The following is a 20295-nucleotide window of genomic DNA, read 5'->3' as shown; positions in this document are numbered from 1 at the left end:
TTAACAATGCACATCCAGCATTTTATCATTCCTAGACTGTCTCCTTCTTAACAAATCATGTATGATTGTAATGAAAGTATTGGTACATCTAGTTGCAAAATGAAGAAATTGAGATTCACAGTTTAACTGACTCAGATTTAAGTGAAATGGCTAGTAGAGTCAGAATGCAACACTCAGCGCTTTTATTCCAAATCTTGTTCTTCTCAACATGAATAAACTGGAATATGGAAGGGAGCTGTGCACTGATTATAAAATGCCTTTGCCTTCCTCTCCCTATCTTCTGACATCTGGTCACTGAACTACTTTAATTCGATTCCATTTCTTATGCCTACAGTTTGCACATAGTATCTAACAATAACCAGTGTAATGGAAAGACAATTAGATTTGATGTCAGAAAGCCTGCATTTGGATCTCAACTCTCACCTATATTCCTTATAAGTCAAGGTCAGCTACTGCTCCCTGAAAGAAATCTTCCTCCCTCCCCATTTAGCATTTTTCTCTTTCCCACCCCTAGTTATTGGCATTCTCTCCATCTTGAAACTTCTTTGTATGTTCTTTGGATTGTTTATTTATGTGTAAGTTGTACTCTCTTCTCCAAACCCCTCTCCCTCCAGTAAAATATAAACATCTTGAGGTTAGGGACTATTTAGTTTTTGTCTTTTGCAAAATCAAAGAAAATACTTTGCAAATATTTGTTCAATTGAAAGCAAGTCAAATTGCACACTGCAGCTTATTCCCTTGTACCCTGGACCAAGTCCTTTCATATCCCTGGACCTTAGTTTTGCAACATATTAAAATGAGGGAGTTGAAATAAACAAAGCTTATTTTTTTTCTAAATTAATGATCTGTTCTTCTAGTTCTAAATTAATCATCCTATGACCAGCTATTTGCCTTTTTTCCCTGATCTTCTTCCATTGTATGCTTTTAGGAGACTACTGAAGTCAGCTGACTATTCCCTGGACATTGTAGCCTCTGGTAGTTCCTTGTCCCTATAAAGCCTGTCTTTTAATATCAATTTATTTGACAGTAGAAGAGCCCCTTAGAACCTATAACAGACTATCATGTTCCATAATGACTTTGGGTGGCCTTGACAACACTGGCTATCTTAATAGTGTCATAAAGATCCTAATAGGATACTCACTTATCTTTATGTTATTGATAGAGCAGGTGATAGAATTTTTATTTACTTCCAGCTATAGAAGAGAGTCATAGACCTTTCTAGCTAGAAGGAATTTTGGAGATTATTAAATCTCTCTATTTTATAGGTAGAGGAGGAAATTGAGGTCTGGAAAACAACACTGACTTGTCTAAGGTCTCTTGGATAGTTTGTAGAAAAGACAGGTCAGTTGCTTCTGGGGAGAAATTGAGAACTTTGAAATTCTTCTTCTAATTTTTGTGAGCATTTTGGTACTTTGAAACCCCAGAAGCAAAGCACATGGAAAAAGACTGAGACATTTTATGAGTTATCATTTTTATTTTTCCAGTAAATCGAGTAGCTCAAACTCATAATACACATGCATTGAAGATCTTTAAGGAAGTATCAGATGAGCTTTGATGAGTGTTTTATAGTAGAAATTGTTTTTCAGGCATGGATTGAAATTGATAGCCATTTTTGTCTCCTTTCAACTCTTAAATGCAAAGATTCTGCTATCTTTCAAGGAAATGTGTTGTAGTAGAAAGATGTCTGAACTGAGATCTTGGCTCTATTGTTATCTGACTAATCCTGGGCAATTTATTTCTCTTTTCTGAGCATGTTATCCCTTATCATCCCTTGAATAAACTCAAGGGATTAGAAAAGGAGAGATCAAGACCCTTCTTACAGTAAATCTCTGATTCTGGGTATTCTATCATGTATGATAGTCTAAGATTTACTATGAAAGATACAAAAAAGGGAAAATGCTTCCTTTTGCCACATACGTGGTTGATGACAAATATGAGACAACTGGAGAACCAAGAGAGGAGCAAGTCATGAAATACACACTGTAGAAATGTTCAGGATAAAACAAGAGGAAGTTAACTAGAAAGTTTGCTTGGAGGAATCAGGAAGTCTTGAGAGGAGATGGACAGCCAGTCAGCAAGTATTTTATAAAGGGATTACTGGTCTGGGCCAGAGACTGTACTATGTGTTGGGGATACAATAAAAGGCAAAAAAAAACTGGAGGGTCCCTATTGTAAAAGAGTTCACAGACTAAGACAGGAAGTGAAAAGCAAGGCATTAAACAAGATCTTGTCAAAATATGTTGGAGACAGTCTTGGAGGGTAGGCACTAGCATTAAAGACCACTGAAGATTAGGCTGGGAAGCATTCCCAGAAGGAAGGCACATCAGATATCTTGCAAATGACACGTTTTTCTCTTCCTCTATTTCTCTACCAGCAGCTCAAGGTGTTTTGTTGCTCTACTTAAGAAAATTTGTCTCTTATCTTTTCTCTTTCATTAAGTATATTACTGGTTATGGGATCATGCTTGATCAAGGGCCTCATTGAACTCTGTGAAAATGTTCAAATAACCTGCCCAAATGACTCACCCCATTTGGCTGATATTAAGAAATTTCAGTGTCACTGTGACCACATTTATCCCCAAAATGCTCTTTAAATTATAAAGCCAAATTCAAATGTGGAGAGGATGTATGATAATTAATTAAAGTATTTTCTCTTAAAGAAGACTGGGTTTTGATGATATATGATTTAAGATAGTGCCTTTAAATATCCCAATTTCATATAGAAGATATTTCTTATAATTCTTCAATAATCAAGCTTTTATTTGATTCAAATATATGATTGCTTTACCTTTTCATTTTAGTTGGGTTTAAACCAAAATAGTGTTTTCCTCTGAAATCTCTCAAAATGTCTCTTTAGAAAATGAACCTTTAGTCTCATTGAAATAGCATTTCATCAGAAATAGAATAATGTCTCTTATAATTAACATTGTCATAGTTAATGAAAAACATAAGGGATAAAATAGTTAACAATCTGCTTTAATTTCAAAACTAATTTTCTCTTATATGCAGTGAGGAAGTATCTCGGTGAAATTTGCAAAGTACCCTGGGATTTAATTATGTCAATCATTTGTCAAGAGATTTGGGACCCCCAAAGTTAATGATAAATGTAACAGAAGGGATGGAAGATTTTCTAGGATCTGATGTCTCATGTACAAAGATGGAGTAAAGAGCTGCAGGATCACTACGAGGTTACATGCTTGGGGAGACAAATGCTGTCAATGAGGAAACTTCATCTTTGTCCAGAGTCATGCCAGATTTGATATAACTCAGAACAAAGTTCCTAGTTTCTAGTGTCCTTTTTGGGGACTAAGACCCATACTTATCACTCCCAGTGGCATACGCCTAGTTTAGTAATGGGATAACTAGGCTGTCTTCTAAATCATTTAAAGACTCTGGACCTCAGTTTCCTCCTCTGTAAAGTGAAGATGTTGGATTAAGTAGCACCTGTGGTTCCTTCTAATGCTAAGTGTATGATCCTTTATTCTCTCCTGTTCATAGCAGGGAAGAATACCGGGATTTGAAATATTTTGAATGGAACTTAGTTATTACTGAATGGAAATCTGAGAGCATGAACTAGTTCACAAGGAACCTAGTTAAGCTTGAAACTATGCAGACAAATTCTCAAAGCTTGAACCAGCCCCATTCAGACAGCTGAATAATAATGGAGGGAGAGGGAGTGAATGTTGAAGACAGAATTGTCCTAAGGTTTGCTGTTGTTATTTTCTTAGTCTAATCTAGCTCCTCTGTGCCTATGGAATCATTTTAAAGAAATGTTTTTTTCCTGTCATGTAATTACTTTCTTAGCATGGAATTTAAAAAGGGATCTCTTCAGTAAAGTTTATGTTGAGATCTCAGTTTTGTTAATGAAATCATAATATCTCAAGACTGGAAGGGAAGAGTGCTGGGGAAAATAGCCCTGTATTTGGAATCAGAGGAATAAAATTTAAATCTGCCACTGTCACCTGTGTGAAAAGTCACTTAATTCTGGGCTTCAGCTTCTTCATGTGGAAAATAAGAAGATTGGCCAAGAGACCTCTCTTTCTACTTCTAAATCTATGATCCCATGGGATTGTATTCATTAAGGGACAGCTAGGGGGCACCATTTCTAAGATGAGATCTTGCTTCAAACAATTTCTAGCTGTGTGATCCTGGGGAAGTCACTTGCCCCTGTTTGCCTAAGTTTCTTCATCTTTCACATGAGTTGAAGAAGGAAATAGTAAGCTACTCCAGTATCTTTGCCAGGAAAAGACCAAATGGGGTTGTAAACAATCAGACATAATCGAATAACAACAACTATGTTTGTTCAATCAACCTCCAAGACCTTTTTTTTTGTTCTAATAATATGGGTTCATTCCATCACTAACTATTTTATTTTACTAGGTATAAAAATAACATTTTCCAGATGGCCCAGACTTTTAAGATCATGACCTCATTTTATTGATAAGGAAGCTAAGGTGGTTAAGTGACTTTAAAGGCCTCACACATAAAGTAGATGAAAGAGACTGGATCTGTGCTCAGATCTTCTAAGTCCAGGACTAAAGCTGCTACCCTAGCATGAGGTTGTTTCTATGGTAGCTCTATTGAAATGGCTATATGTGATTTCTTATCTCTCATGAAGTTTTTCTTGAGGAAATTCTATATCTGGGACCTGGACCCACTACAGGCTTCTGAAAGATTATACTATATTTTCCTTATTTGAACGTAAGTTTTCATGGCACCTCTGCTGCTGATGTCCTCTTCCTTCCTACTCCAAGAGTATTTCCCAGATGATCACTATGGTCATTCAGAAATTTCTCCAGAATGACTATAGCAGTGAGCCTTCTCTGTCAAAGCTGGCACTGCCAGCTTTCACCATTCTTCATCCTCTGATGCTTCCTAGAGGTGTACTTTTGTGTCAGTTCAACAAACATTCTTAAATATTTCCTCTGTACTGAGAGTACATAGATATGATGTAGTTTCTGTTCTCATGGAGTCCATTGGGGAGTATATTGAATAAATAAGTTGGGTAGGTAAGACAGTGAGATAAGCACAGATGAGAAATCCAGGCAGAGCCCTGAGAGATATTGGAGAAGGAGAGAGAGAGAGAGAGAGATCACTCTCATTTGGGGGTAGGTGTAGTATGGGAGTCAGAGAAGGTTCAGTGAACAACTTACATCCTAAGTTAGTTCTTAAATGAAAGGAGGGATTTTAGCAGGTGAAACAATAGTGGGAGAAGGCAGGTCGTCAATGGCATGGGACAGATCAACCTAGTTCATCTAAAACATAGAATATTGAAGGTTGGGAAGGAAGAGTGGAGTCAGATCTGTGGAAGGACTTGAATAATACTGGAAGTTAATACCTTTTCTCTTCCCCAGGAATATATTTTATAGACTGGGTCAGGCTGTTCAGTTAGTAAATGAGTCTTAAAACCTAAGAAAAATATGTAAGTTTATTGAAAAAGATAATATCCCATTTAAAACCATTTAGAAATTTACAAAACATTACATTAGTACATCATTTTAAAGAAGATGCTCTATAGAGCAGCTAACTTTAAGTACCAAGTATAGTGAATATTCTTTTTATTCCACTACGGAGAAAGTAGCTATGGAAACTCCTGTAATGTAGAATGTGTTGGTGCCAGTCCAGTTTCCTTTCTGTTACACAAAAGAATTTTTTGCTAGATGGATCTTTCCCCATAAAACAAAGTAGCTTCAAGTGTAATTTTTCAGTAAAATCATGATGGCAGATGCTTTACATTATTTTACAATGAAGAAGGTCTGTCTTCCTATGAGTAGATGAGTAAAGGTTTTGGTTTCTGTGTGTATTGTTTTTATTGTTTTTGTTTTTACTGTTTTAATGGGAGTTTTGAATAATTCAGAGACCATTTTAGTGGTTGGAAAGGGAAGTTGTGACAAAGCTCATTTCACTTCAATGATTTTGACAGCATTGGTACTGAGTAACTCCCTTCTCTTGTTCCAGACCCAGGTCCTAAGAACACCTGGACTATATTTTGGTACACAACCATTGCTAGCCTTTCTGTTCAATTTTTGATTGCATGTTTTCAGAACTTAGTCCTGATCCCCCTATGATCTGGTGAAATTCTAGCTTCTATAATAAAGAGCATACATGGGTCTACATGGGCTTATGTATTTGGGGATGCATAATAGGCACCATTATACTATAAGCTGTCATTTCTGCAGGTATGTGTTAGCCACATAGAAAGGTTGGTTCCCAGGTTGACTTCTGTAAATTATTCAGCTTTGTCCTGGGGTACCTTCCTGAAATATAGTTGATATGTGTTCAGATAAAAATAGATACATTTAAAAATTAAATTAAACAAAGAATAATTAAGATGGAAAAAAATCACATTCTAAAATGAAACATAATTGAATCTTTGATTAATAGTGTTTTAGATTATCCATATTATTGATCTTTTTCATAGGTGAGACCATTTGAGAATTGGCTGTATGTACAAAGATGTGGATATAAATATCTGTGGCATTTAGCTATTGCTGCATTTAAGTGTGACTTCAGAAAGAGATTATATGATAAGCATATTTCTTATAACGTTCACTGGTTTCATTTGTGTATTCTGGGCCTTATTATGGTTTCCTTGTGTGAGTGTCTAAACCTTAAAATAAGAAAGAAGCAGCTTCAGTAATTCTGATGTGATTTCTTGGCAACTTTCATGCAAATCACCTCTTCCCATTGAAATGGCTCTGTTGACTGTACTGCTTATGTTGTGGGGAGGTGACAGTGTTAGTGAAGTGTTCTCAAGAGACCTTGAGATGGAATGGGGCCAATGCTTCCTGTGGACAAACATGAGTAGATGACTCTCCTCCTAGAAACTCCACCAGATGATTCTGCAACTAGCCTTTTAGGAGATACCTCCTCCCCTCCCCCCACCCCAGACTGATTCACCATATCATTGAATAGTCTCTATATAGTCCATATACACTCTGAGTCTGCCTCTTTTCTTTACCCCTGGATTGAAGGATGACTGTCTCAACAAGCTGCTTTGGGGCTTAATTTAGTCAGGAGGCTTTTTGACTCTTGCTTTCACTCTCCATGAATGTGCAGCAAAAATCTAATTATATTCTTCTCAAGGTTTAGTTTGCCATTTAAATTAGACTATTCTCTCAGGTTTAGAGCCTAGGGGAAAATTAACCATGGCTACTCTTAAGAAATCAGAGCTTAGTAGAAATAGGAAGTTTATCTTCATCCCAAATTCTGCAATTCTTCCCATTAAGCCCTCATTTCTAGCTCATTGTGAAGATATATGCCTCATCTTAATAAACTGAAGGATCCTGAAGTTGGTTTGAAATGATCAGTAAGGCTATTGGAAAGCAGAACATAAGATATAGTTATTATAAAACTGACAATATATAAAAAAAAAACCAAGCAGACAATAATGGATAGGGGCACCTGAATCTTGAAACACTAAATATTACTCTGAAAAAATCTCCTAGGGATTTAATTGAGGCCTCAATTAGCCAATTCAATTCAATATTTATTTTCATTTATTAAACACCTACTATGTGCAAGTCTCTGCCCTCAAGGAGCTTACATTCTATTGGCAGGAAAGGTTAAATTCAGCCGCCATGTTGATTAGTTTTATTTAACTGATTTTTGCTGTTGTTATAAGGGAGGTTGGGGATATTATAAAAGGCCTGGTCCCCTCGGGCCCAGATCTTCCTGGCCCAACCTTGTCAAAGGGAGCCATAGGGATCTGTGCCTACATGGCATGTAGGCATGAGTTTAATCTTAGAAAGTCTTCTTGTCCTTTCTATACCATATGAAATTCCCTGGATGTCAAAATGGGCAACCAGTTATAATCCTAACTAGGCATGCATGTTTGTGTGTGTGTGTGTGTGTGTGTGTGTGTAGACTTAGGACCTCTTTGCAAGTCCTAATGCCATTTCAGTGTCATGAGATTTTTAAATAATTAATTTGGGTGCAAATTTCTAATTAAGAAATGAAAAAGTACCAACAAATTAGGGCTACCATGCAGTTTGATCATTTTTTGTGCTTAAGTATTGCTGATGTGAATTGGGGATCTTTGTTTTCCAAGGACACCTGAGGAATACCCTTTAGATATACTCATGTCTCTGTATCTATTCCCTTTTCCTTTCTTGAGTCTAGGTCTGAGAGTGTTTCTAGTCATAATGTACATAGGTGGTTGGGTCTTTGTAGGGTGCTGGGGTAATGAAAGAGCATGTGAATGACTGCTGGCAACCTTTTTTTCCCTATGAAACAAAATATGTTTGAAAGGGAGCTCTGCAAATTGACATTAGAGTATCTGCAAAACCTTTAGCAAGTGGGACTGGCTTCTTCTGCCACTGAGTCCCATTGGGTGACTGGTCCCAACCCTGTGGAGGCCTGCCTGCCCCATTTGTGATTAGGTCTGTATTTTGCACACTTCCTAGGATGACCTTGGTGGTCTTTTGAGCAGTTTGGCTACTAAGCAGGAGAGGACATGGCACTTGGCTTTCTCCACCTTGGGAAGGCAGTTTGAGGGAGTGCAGTGCTCTAACAAGTTCAAATCCACCAGAAACATTTCTTCTTCACCTTTTTGGTTTTCCTCCGTAAGTCCTGTTTTTCAGGAGCAGGAGGCTCTGCTGGCGGCTTTGGTGGTAGGGCTGTCTCTGGTGGTGGTTCTACTTGGTCCAGATTACTTAGGACTTGATGGAACCTCCCTTCTTGCTGTCGGAAATCGTATTCTACACTGAAAACAAAACAAAAGTAGAGAAAATAGTAATAAATTTGATCCAGGGAGTATTTATAGAGCCCCTACCATGTACTTAAGATTTAGTTTAGCTTTTTAGCACTCTGTTAGTGCTAAATGGAGGAAAAAAAATTCTAAGATATCATTTCTATACTTGAAAAACTGATCTTTTATTCAGAGAGTTATGCTATATACTCCTTAAATAATTTGTAATAAGATAGGATAATATATGTTGACTTATCAAAATGAGTGGAACAGACTATAATAGAAAGATCACTGACTGTGAAATCTGAGAATTGAGGTTCAAATCTTGCCTCTGGAGTATAGTCTATATGATCTTGGGACAACAAATTAATCTCAATGTCTTCTTTCATAAAATGAAGGAACTGGATTAGATGACCTTAACAGACTTATCCAACTTTAGGTCTATGATCTTGAGGTCCTGTGTTCTGCTATGGAAGAATAGAGGTCAGGAAAAGGAAAGATCAGTTTGTGAAGGAATAGTTAGGGAAGGCTTCTTGGAGGAGGTGGCCAATTCAGGTAAAATTTGAAAGATGGGAAAATAAATAGAGAGGAGGTAGAATGACCATCAAGGTAAGAAGAACAACAAAACAACAACAAAAGAGAAAATGAAGATGGATTTTACAGAGGACAGGAAAGGTAGTGAGTGATGTGACTCTGGAGGAGTATAGGGGAACAGTGGAAAAAGAACTGGTAGGTCATTGTATCTTAGATCTAGAACTGAACCTTAGAAATATCTAAAATCACTCTTTTTTTAAAAAACAAGGAAAAAGAAGGGAAAAAGTCATGAAGAACTCAAGTTTATAGCTAGAGATGTTTCTAGTCCCAGTCCTATGGTTTTAGAGGTCTTGGATATAGATTGTCAGTGAAAGCGTTTGGTTCTCTCTGGGCTATGTGATGGATTTGTGGGTTATGTGTTGAGGAGATGCCATATTTTCTCTGCTAATGAGTAGGAAAATGAATTGTCTTAAATGGTAAGAGATGAAAAACCTCCCTTGTTACTCTGATATGGCATGCTTTCAGATACTCCTGCTTCCGTCATTGATCAGACAGGATTTTCACGCATGGCCAAGGACTTTAAAAGAGGCTGTCATCATGGTTTACCCTGATCTGCAGCCTCACATTTACCATCTCTACACTGAGTCTTCAGAGTCAGAGTTAGCACTCAAGTGCTGGCTGCTGAAAAGGCAAAAAAATAAATAATAAACCTCTAGGCATGCAGGAGTAATCAAGTGTCATCAAAGCAGCCTGCCACTTAGCATTCTGCAATGGGAGAACATCCTCCTGTAAGGAGATCAAAGGAACAAGTATTTTTGTTGGCTGGACTAATGTCACTTCAGCTCATGGGCTTTTCTTCCTTCCATACTTCTAAATAAGCCAGCTAAAAAACTCAAATTATCCTCGCTCTGACTTTCTTCTTTCTCCTTTTCTGTCTCACCCTGCTTTTTCCACATTAAACCATAGATATATGGTATGGGTTTGAATGTGAAGAGACTGGGAATGGAACCATACTTGAGGGATTCAGAAATGATCCCTTTTGGGGATATGGTAGATTAAAAACACACACACATTATATTTTAACGACTGGACTCATTTCTTTCTCTAAATTTTAGAGTGGTCTACTCATTTTGATATTCAATCTCTGAACTATCAGAGAATCATTGAATAAGAACTGGAAGGAATATAAAGATATAGTCCACCCCCACTCTCATATTTTACATATTTTATATAAAGCTCTGAGGAGTTAAGTGACTTGCCCATGATCATGTAAATCCTAAGTGCCAGAGCTGAGATTTGAACTTGTCCTCTTACTCCAGTTCTAGCTCTGTCTCTTGTACCATGCTCTAGTAAGCTTTAGCTAGTCTTTCCTTTAGCTCTAGACAGTGTGCAAAGACCTGCTTAATCTGACCAGTCAATATCAAATATATTTAAATCTGGGTCAGGAAAAAGAATCCAGATCAATGGATTAGGGACTGAGGACATTATTATAGCCTCTCATCTTGACAAATACAAATAGTGCAGGATATCTTACCCATGGCTGAATTCTCAGCAAATAATCCATAGTCCTCTGGTGTTCTTGGGTTCTGTTCTGATTTCCCCTCCAGTCCCAACTTGCTTAAAGTATACACTCACCCTACTTTAGGTATTTAGAGGATAGAGAAAAGGTCTGTGTTTTTGTTAACCTTCTGAACTGAAGGAAAGAAATTACATCAGGGAATTGTTGATATATCTAGTTCACACTTCCTCTAATAGTATGAACACCCATGCAAAAAGAGTACTGTCACATTCCTAGATGCCCTAGCTCCTTCAATAATACTGCTCTACAGATCTGGTGTCTGTTTTTTCACTTGGTAAGATGAGAGAGAAAATTAGACATCAAGAGAACCAGGTGAAGGCTGGTCGTTGATGTTTAAATTAGTGTTCCCTAGTGTTCTGAAACACACAGAACTATCTCTTCCATTTTTATCTAACTTCCACTTGTGCAACTCTAATTCTACTGCCTCACAAGGAGCTATACTTAGATGTATTTATACCTAAATACATATTTATTTAGATATATATGTCCTGGGGGAATAGGTGTGTATATGTGAATATGTCTTTCATGGACCTCTGATTTTATTGGTAGAATGAGGTCCTGGTAAAGAGTTTAGAACCTTTGTTACCTGTGGTTTTAAATAGTAGCCTGGCACACTGACAGGCTAGGAACCTTGTTCAGAGTCACAAATATATATATATATATGTATATATATATATATATATATATATATATATATATATATATACACACACACACATATATAAACACATATATAAACACACACACACATATATGCATAAACATACCTATATATACACAGAATGCCTATCTATATGCAAATACAGCACACACATATGCATATATACAACATGTATCAGAGACAGGGATTGAAAACTCCTCCTCCTCTTCCTTCTTCCTCCTTCATTACTTTTTTTTTTGGTCTGTGTTTGCAAGGCAATGGGGTTAAGTGACTTGCCCAAGGTCACACAACTGAGTAATTATTAAGTGTCTGAGGCCAGATTTGAACTCAGGTCCTCCTGTCTACAGGGCCAGTGCTCCATCCACTGTGCCACCTAGCCACCCCTATCCTTATTTACTTAACATTAAGAGAAAGCGAGACAGAGAGGTCTTCATGTCAATCCCCATGTATATATAGTATGTTATGTAGGTGTTTATCAATATAGACATACAAATATGCACATATGTATGCATATGTGTATTCTGTGCAACATGGCATAGACAGAGAGTTGGGTTCAAACCCTGCTATGATGTACTTACTGGTTACATGACCCTGAGCAAGTCTGTTCACCTTCCAAAACCACAAGAAAATCTTAGAACTATAAGTCATGAAATACCCACCCAATATGCATAGGTAGAGAGTTTCTTTATAAGAGTTTTCTTTACAGTATTTAAGATACTGTTTTATAATATTTAGTCTTAAATGTGTGTATATATGTATTTGTATACATGTATTTTACACACATGTGAATATAAAGGTGCATGTATTTATATGTCTGGAAAGGTGTTTTGGCATCAGAATTTTCTCCCAGATCTATCTACCTATAATTCTCCCTCCCTCCCTCTTCCCCCCCCCTCCCTTTCTCTCACTCTCACTTTACTTATCTGTCCTACTATTTGTCTATCTACCCTTTTATCCATCCATCTATCTGTTCATCTGCCATCGCTCTATCCGTCTATCTATCATCTTGAAGTAACTTAATTTACTAATGCAGATCAAGGAACTATTCTTTTACTCATAATCTTATTTTCCTGTGGTTCTGATAGATTAACTGACTTGTTCAGAGCCATACAGCCTAGTACACACCATCAGCTGACCTTCTTTTCTTCAAAACTGGTTCTTTATTAACTACATCATATGCCATTATTTTTAACAGACACACACCTATTATATATATGTGTATATATACGTATATATATATATACATATATATATGTATATATATATATATACATGTTATATATGTTCTGTGTTTAAACCTCTTTGATCAGTAATTGGCATTGGGGGGTTTAAACCCTAGGATGTCACGAATCATCAAAGGAATACCTTTCATTCATTCATCCGTAGTCTATTTAGGTGTTTGCTTTATGTGGCAGAGCCTGGATGGTCTGGTCCACATGAACATATCTTATTGCCTCTCCTTGGGAACAGCCTGTACTAAATGCCTCTCTGTCTAATTAGGTTATATTCAAGGTCATAAATTCTGAAAGACTCTACTAATAATAATGATAGCTAATATTTTTAAATGCCTTAAGGTTTGTAAAGTGTTTTGCATATATTATCTTATTTGATCCTCCCATCAGTCTTGTAAGGAAAGTGCTATCATTATTATTATCCCTGGGCCCTAGGGATCTCAATAGGGCCAGGGGACATCTTGAGCTTTTCCTTACTCCATCTAACCTTCCTGGACTGACCAAAAACTGATCTCAGACTCCCTGGAATAAGTGAAATGGTAGAGTGAGGGCAACTCCACTCTTTATCAGAATAAGACAATATTTCTGCCAGGTTATTCCTCCACCACACCTCTACCTTCTTTTGTTTGTGACTTAGTCCTCTTCAGGCACAAGCTTCATCTTTTCATTTTGTCCCTTCAGTTTTGCCATAAATGTCACTGATATTCTTCTCCCCATCCTCTCAGTGCAAGTTCAGAGAAGAATACAATCTTTGTTTCTATGGAAACCCTGACCCTTAAATAAAGTAAAGGGATTTCACAGCAGGATCCAATTCTAATCACTTATAATATAAAATAACAATAACATAATAGTAATTATAACTTAAAATAATAACTATAAAACAATAACTTATGATAAAAATAATAATTTCTAGAGATAACCCCTATTGTACCCTTTCCCCCTCAATCAGTTTGATAATTTAACAGGCATTGACATGGAATTTCCTTTTCAAAGCCAGGTGAATAACAGACTAGAGAGAAACATATGTGACTCTGGGAAATTGATTATTATTATTTTTTTAGGCCAAGGCAATTTTATTAGCATAAAGGAAAATTTTAGGTTTTTTTCCCATTTGAAAAACTACTATTTTTTGGCAGTACTGAAGGGAAACACATTTTGAGTTTTATAAGAAAATAGATTCATTTTCATTTGTTTCTCACATTGAAGTTTTATGTCGGGGAGGAGGCTTCACTCAGGTCTCTCTACCCAACCAAACTCTGCTAGCTAAGGGAACTCCTGGGAAAGGATCTTTAAATGATAAAGTCAGAAAGGCTTGGCAACTGAAATCTTTGTAGAAGGAGATCTGTCGGCTCTTGAATTGTACTTCTTTTTTGCTTTTAAACATAAAACATTTACTTAACAGTAAATAATGATAATCAATACATCACAGTTACACAATAAAAGGCTACTCCTGAAATAATCAATATATCACAATCCATATAAAAATCTCAGTCACACTCTTCCATCACTGTATATAGCATCCTTCAGAGAGAGAAGGAATATACACCTAGAAATCTAGCAGGTAGACTGTACTTCTGCTCTAAGTGTCCCTATCACCCTGTTGAGACGGTTTTGATCACTCTGAGAGGAATATCTTTACACACAGCTTGTGAGGATATTCCTGTCAACCTTTATGTGGAAAAATCTAAGATTAAAGCATGATTTTTGTGTCTCCACTAAAATAAGTGGTTGAGTTTCATCTAGGTCATGTGAAAAATTGAAAGATAATGGGTGGGGTAGTAACAACAAAAACAGTAGTGAGGGGGAAGGTACTGTTATTTCCATCTTACTGATCAAGAAACTGAGACTTATAGAGGTTAAAAGACTGGCCCAGAGTTATACAGCTAGTGACTAACTGAGACTAGATGTGAACATAGATCATTCTGATTCCAGGTCTAGTGCTCTATCCCCATTGCTAACTAGGGGAGATCTGGCATAAATTAGGACTGTAGCAGAGATTCTTAACTTTTTTGTGTCAAGGACTCTTTTGGCATGTGGTGAATGATACCTATGGATCCTTTCTCAGATAATGTTTTACATGATAAAATAAAAAACATAGGATTATAGAGGAGACCAATTATTCTAAAGCATGGTTTTCAAAATATCATTTAAACAACAAATTCACAGACTTAATGAAATCTAATTATGAACCTCTAGGCTTAGATAATTTCATCTCTGATGCTGTGCTTCTTTGAAGAGCTCAGTGAATCAATAGGTCTCTTTAATAGTGGTTGAAAAACAGACCCAGAAATGATAAGAGTAGAGAGTTTGGAATCTCAACCATCCTGTTATGTACACTGGAACTTTGAAAATAGTTCATGAGTTTAGTTCAAGTCAGTTCAATTGAAAACACATTTTATTAAATACTTCATCTTATAATCAAATATAAAAAGCTGGGAATTATAAAACCAAAACTTAGCAGTCCCTGACTTCCAGGAGTTTACATTCTAATAGGTGAAAATTACATATGCACCAAATTAACAGATGATAATAAAGAACAATGAAGAAAATTGCTATCTGCATCCAGAGAAAAAAAATTGATAAATAGATGACTATATGGAAAATTTTTATATGAGTATTATATGTATACAAACATATAAACAATCATACATATAAATGACTGATAGGCAAAAAAGGGGGGAAAAGAAATTTGCAAGATAATGTTATTAGTATTTAAAAGGAAAAGCAAGGGTTGGCTAGGTGGAGCAGTGGATACAGCACCGGCCCTGGGGTCAGGAATACCTGAGTTCAAATCTGACCTTACGCACTTAATAATTACCTAGCTGTGTGGTCTTGGGCAAGCCACTTAACCCCATTGCCTTGCAAAAACCTAAAATAAATAAATAAACAAACAAATAAATAAATAAAAAGGAAAAGCAAGTTTTACATAATATATTTGCAGTTTCAAGTACAATTATCCTTTTTATTACAGTATGTTATAAAATGTTTATTTTATTACATAAATTAAAAATAAAAATTCTAAAATTAAATTTAAGGTTATAAATTTAAGACATCTGGTGAGACTTCCTATTAGCAAGTCCATGGCTAAGGAAAATAAAAATGAATAAAAATGAATAAGACCTAAAAAAGTTTGCATGCAAAATGTATGCAATGAAATTTCTTTAGGGAAAGGGGGGATGTTCCCAATCCATATAGGCTTCTTGACAGTTGATCTAATCTTTGAAGAAAATTGGGTAGGGAATAGGAGGCATTGATGGGGAGGAAAGTGTCAATATGAGAATCAGCCTGTGTAAAGGATGGGGGATGGAATGGAACAGTGAGAATAAGCACATAGTATCAGGACTGTTAGGCTGCAATATGGAGTGCAGGAAGAAGAATAAGGTGTAATAAACATGAAAAGATAGGTTGGGAGCCAGGTTTTAAAGAACTTTAAAAGTCAGATGAAGGGGTTGTATTTTTTCTTTGAAAGACTAGAGTCTGTGCTCTAGGAAAATCAATTGGCTGCTTTGTGGAGAATGGGTTCAGGGATGGGAGAAAGTGGCGGTAGAAGGATGAATTGGGAAATTACTGTAATAATCAAGGTGAAAGGGGATAAGGACCTTGGTTAAGTAGAAATAAGGAGAGTTATATTATGGAGGGAGAGTTCACATAAAAGAGTTGGCAACTGATAAGATACTAAGGGTAAGGAAGAGGGAAGAATTAAGAATGACTCCATGGTCATGAAAATGGATCATGAGAAGAATGACAATGTTGAAAAATTCAAGGAATATTTATTTTCGGAAGCTGGGAATGCCTCAAATGACCCTGGGTTCTTCTTCACTTAAGTGGAGAGTGAATTACTGCATGATAGAAATATTGTAGGGGGTATTCTCAAGCAGGTGTGGTAGACAAAAGGTTTCTATTTTGTTTGGCTATTAGCAGTTTAATGGTATTGTGTTCTTACATTTTTTGCATATAGGTTAATGACCAATTTTTAAATGTATGATTTAATGAAATCACTCTCAGACTTACTTTATTGTAGGAATAGGGACTGGACCTTTCATTTCATTGATAAAGAAGATTCCTATTTTGTGAAACTTCCTTTAGATAGGCACTGTCTCTGCAGTTCAAAGCGTTAGACATTTGCCTTGGAACTTGGAAGTTGAGTGGCTTAGAATCACATAGTCATTTTATGTCAGAGGTGAGAGTTGAATCCAGGGCTTCCTCACTACAAGAGCAACTGTACATCCATCATGCCACAGTAAATACTTTTTGATTTGAAAAACCCAACTTTTCCTGACTGATGCTAGACTGTGTTGCATCTCTATCTGATTGTATATTTATTTACTGTAATTGAAATGTAACATTGAACACCATGTATTTCATGGTACTAACTAGCCTTTGGGTGAATGTATATGTGTGTGCACTGATCATGGGACCCAAAAATCTTTTGTTTCTGTGTGGAAAGTATTTTCTGAATTGGGAAAGCACAATCTATGGATGGGCTTAGTAACAGCAAGATGTAGTCAAAAGATCATTGGATTTGGATTAAAGGACCTAGGTTCAAATCTTATCTTTGCTACTTAATGATCTTTGGCAACTCATTTGATTTCTCTGGGTCTATTTTTTTCATCTATAAAATAAAAGAACCAGATTGGAGCCAGACTAGATGACCAGTAAGTTGTTTTAAAAGTAAATTTTGTAATTAAAAAAAATTAATAGTAATTATTCTTAATTTTTGTTACTTTTATTTTTACTATATTACATAATGTATTAATATATATTTAACAAAATAATTTTGATCAATTATGTAATTAATGATAAATATTTAATAGTATGAATTTCGGGGGGGAAAATAGCCAGTTTATAAATTAAAGACTTCTTATATTTGGAAAGTTTGTTTAGGCAAACATTATATAGAATAATAAGGAAAACTTGAGTTTTTTTGTCTTAAATCTATCTTAAAGACAATGCATGTGGTAAATGCTTTCTCTGTTATTTAATTAAAAATAATAATAACTGAAGGTTATGGGCCCTTTAACATGTGGAGTGCTTTCACACATCTTATCTTATTTAAATTACAATAACAAATAATTATCTACATTTTGCAGCTGAGGAAACTGACTTTACCAGAATCATAGCTAGTTAGTTGGGTGATATTTGAAATCTGGTCTTTTTGCTTTGATTCCAGCACCCTTTTCACTGTCTTAGACTACTTTTCAACTTTGATTTGTTAGCCCCTTCAGCAATTTCTAAATAAACTTTGGTAGATGGTGTGAAAGTAATTGTTTGGAATATCTTCTAAGCAGCATCCTTGAAAATGTAGGATCAGGGACAGCTAGGCGGTGCAGTGGATAGAGTACTGACTTGGAGTCAGGAGGACCTGAGTTCAAATTCAACTTCAGACACTTAATGCTTAGTGGGTTGACTTTGGGTATTATTACCTTGAGATGCAGGGGATCTTAGAAGACATTAAACCCATTTTAGAAACAGAGAAACCAAGAAGGGGAAGTGACCTCCCCAAAGGAACACATTTAGTAAGTATATGATAAAGTATTGAAACTAAATCCTCCTGACTCCATATCTAGTGCCCCATTCATAAAACTTCACTGGACATTATAACATGGAGTGTGCTTGGATTGGAGAAATAGATTGGAAATGGCATTAAAAGATTCACCAAGATTTTCAAGAAATCCCAGAGACAGATTACTTGTATTGTACATGCCATCTACTTCCCAAGAGTGCTTAAGCCTTGCTCTATGTGATTTTGTTGTTCAGTCATGTCCAATTATTCCTGACCCCATTTGGTCAAAAATACTTTAGTGGTTTGCCATTTCTTTTTCCAGATCATTTTACTGATGAGGAAACTGAGGCATTTAGGATTAAATGAGCTATCTAAGACAACATAGCTAATAAGTGTCTGAAGTTGGATTTAAAGTCCAAGTCTGGCTCTCTACTCATTGTACCACTTTGTTGTAGCTCTTTATGTGACTATTTGCAGTCAAAGGGCTTTGAACCCCATAGGTCTTCATAATTGTTTTCACAGAATATTATTTATATGTTGATCATTGAATTGGACTAGATTGACCTATTAAATTCCTTTCAATCCTAATATTCTAAGATTTTAAGGCCTTGGGGGTGGCTAGGTGGCGCAGTGGATAGAGCACCGGCCCTGGAGTCAGGAGTACCTGAGTTCAAATCTGGCCTCACTTAATAATTACCTAGCTGTGTGGCCTTGGGCAAGTCACTTAACCCCCATTGCCTTGCAAAAAACTTTAACAAAAAGATTCTAAGGCCTTTGCGAATGGCTGTAGTTGTGCAAGGGGTATGGGAGATGGGAGTGGGAGATATTTAGATCCACTGAACAGTAAAATGAAAATAGATGGAATTTTTACTAATCCTTTCCATTACCTCCCAAGACAATTTCAGTATCCGATTGATCGATAAGTTCCTGCACTAAAAAGCAGAGGTAGATTTCTCCATAGTTGGATTGTTCACAATTCCAGGTCTTATATGACCAAAAAGAAGAGTATGGGAAAACAAATTGAAAAGGGGACAAAAAACTAAGTATAAATTTGAGTTCTGGTCAGTGAACATGCTCTGAAAAAAAATGGATACAGGTATAAGCGGGAATCAGGGGTGAACCAAAAGAATGCCTCTTTACATACATGCCATTATAATAGTTTCAGGTTTCCTAGGACTCTCTCAATTATGGTCTCACTACATTGTGAAATCAGCAGAGTTGGGATTCCCATCACACCATCAGCAGACTAAAGATATAGCAAATGTATTAACATTTAACCTGGAGAAAGGAGGGGGTAGAGAAAGTAACTTGCCCCACACTTAACTTTAAACAGATTTAGATGCAGAGAGAGAGAAGGAAACTGGATCAAATCAGGCCAAGACAATTAGTACCCTGAGAAAGCAAGGTGATAAAATGGACATCATTTTTAATTGGAGATAGGAATTTTTTTCCTAAGCTTTGATTAAAGAAACCAAGTTTGGGGAGTCTGGTCCAATACAGAGATAAAAGGAAATCAGAATTTCTGAAAGGTCCCATCTACCCCACCCCACCCCATCCTGGAGTAATGCTTGGAAGATTCATGGAGACTTTATTGGAGTCTAAAGCAATCTATCCTGTGAGTTTTTTCCAAAGCCCAGAATGCAGATTTTTAGATTCAGAGTTCCTGGCAAAGACAGCACTATAGATCTTCCTTCAACATAGATGAAGTGGGAGTGTCTACACCCAGGGCCTGTTCTTATGAGGATCATGCTAGAACTCTATTTGTGACCATGTGCCCTTTCTGAATGTCCTATTTCAATTCTTCCATGCTCTGGTGGGGTGAATTTTGGGTGTGCTTGGAAATAAGGGAAGATATAAAAGGAAATGTGCACACCCTTTTTTATTTAAAAGAAATGTAGCCAGGTAACAATGATAAATTATGTGGAAGAAGCCTCTTCTTTCCCTTCCAAATTTCTCCCCTTGTCTTTTTTTTTTATATTACCTTTTGGTTAGTACATTTGTATGGCACCTGTCGCCATAGTAGTCAAGTGCTCCAAGATTTATTGGCCTTAAGAAACTTTCTTTTAAATTAGCTGTAAGAATCAATGGCTATATAAGG

General features: G+C 36.4%; 2 protein-coding genes across 3 annotated transcripts in view; one reads left to right on the top strand and one right to left on the bottom strand.

The window, feature by feature from the left end:
- DOCK2 (dedicator of cytokinesis 2) overlaps positions 1 to 20295 on the top strand; it is a 535580-nt gene that overhangs the window by 283701 nt on the left and 231584 nt on the right. The window lies entirely within an intron of this gene.
- Positions 5428 to 20295, bottom strand: part of INSYN2B (inhibitory synaptic factor family member 2B) — a 126072-nt gene continuing 111204 nt past the window's right edge. Inside the window, exon 4 of the mRNA XM_074212451.1 lies at positions 5428 to 8703. Within this exon, the coding sequence (XP_074068552.1) occupies positions 8517 to 8703 (187 nt within the window). The 3' untranslated portion in view covers positions 5428 to 8516. The remainder of the gene's footprint in view (positions 8704 to 20295) is intronic.

This window comes from Macrotis lagotis, chromosome 1 (genome assembly GCF_037893015.1).
Source record: "Macrotis lagotis isolate mMagLag1 chromosome 1, bilby.v1.9.chrom.fasta, whole genome shotgun sequence".
Classification (NCBI taxonomy): domain Eukaryota; kingdom Metazoa; phylum Chordata; class Mammalia; order Peramelemorphia; family Peramelidae; genus Macrotis; species Macrotis lagotis.
This window is presented reverse-complemented; position numbering and strand designations above follow the sequence as displayed.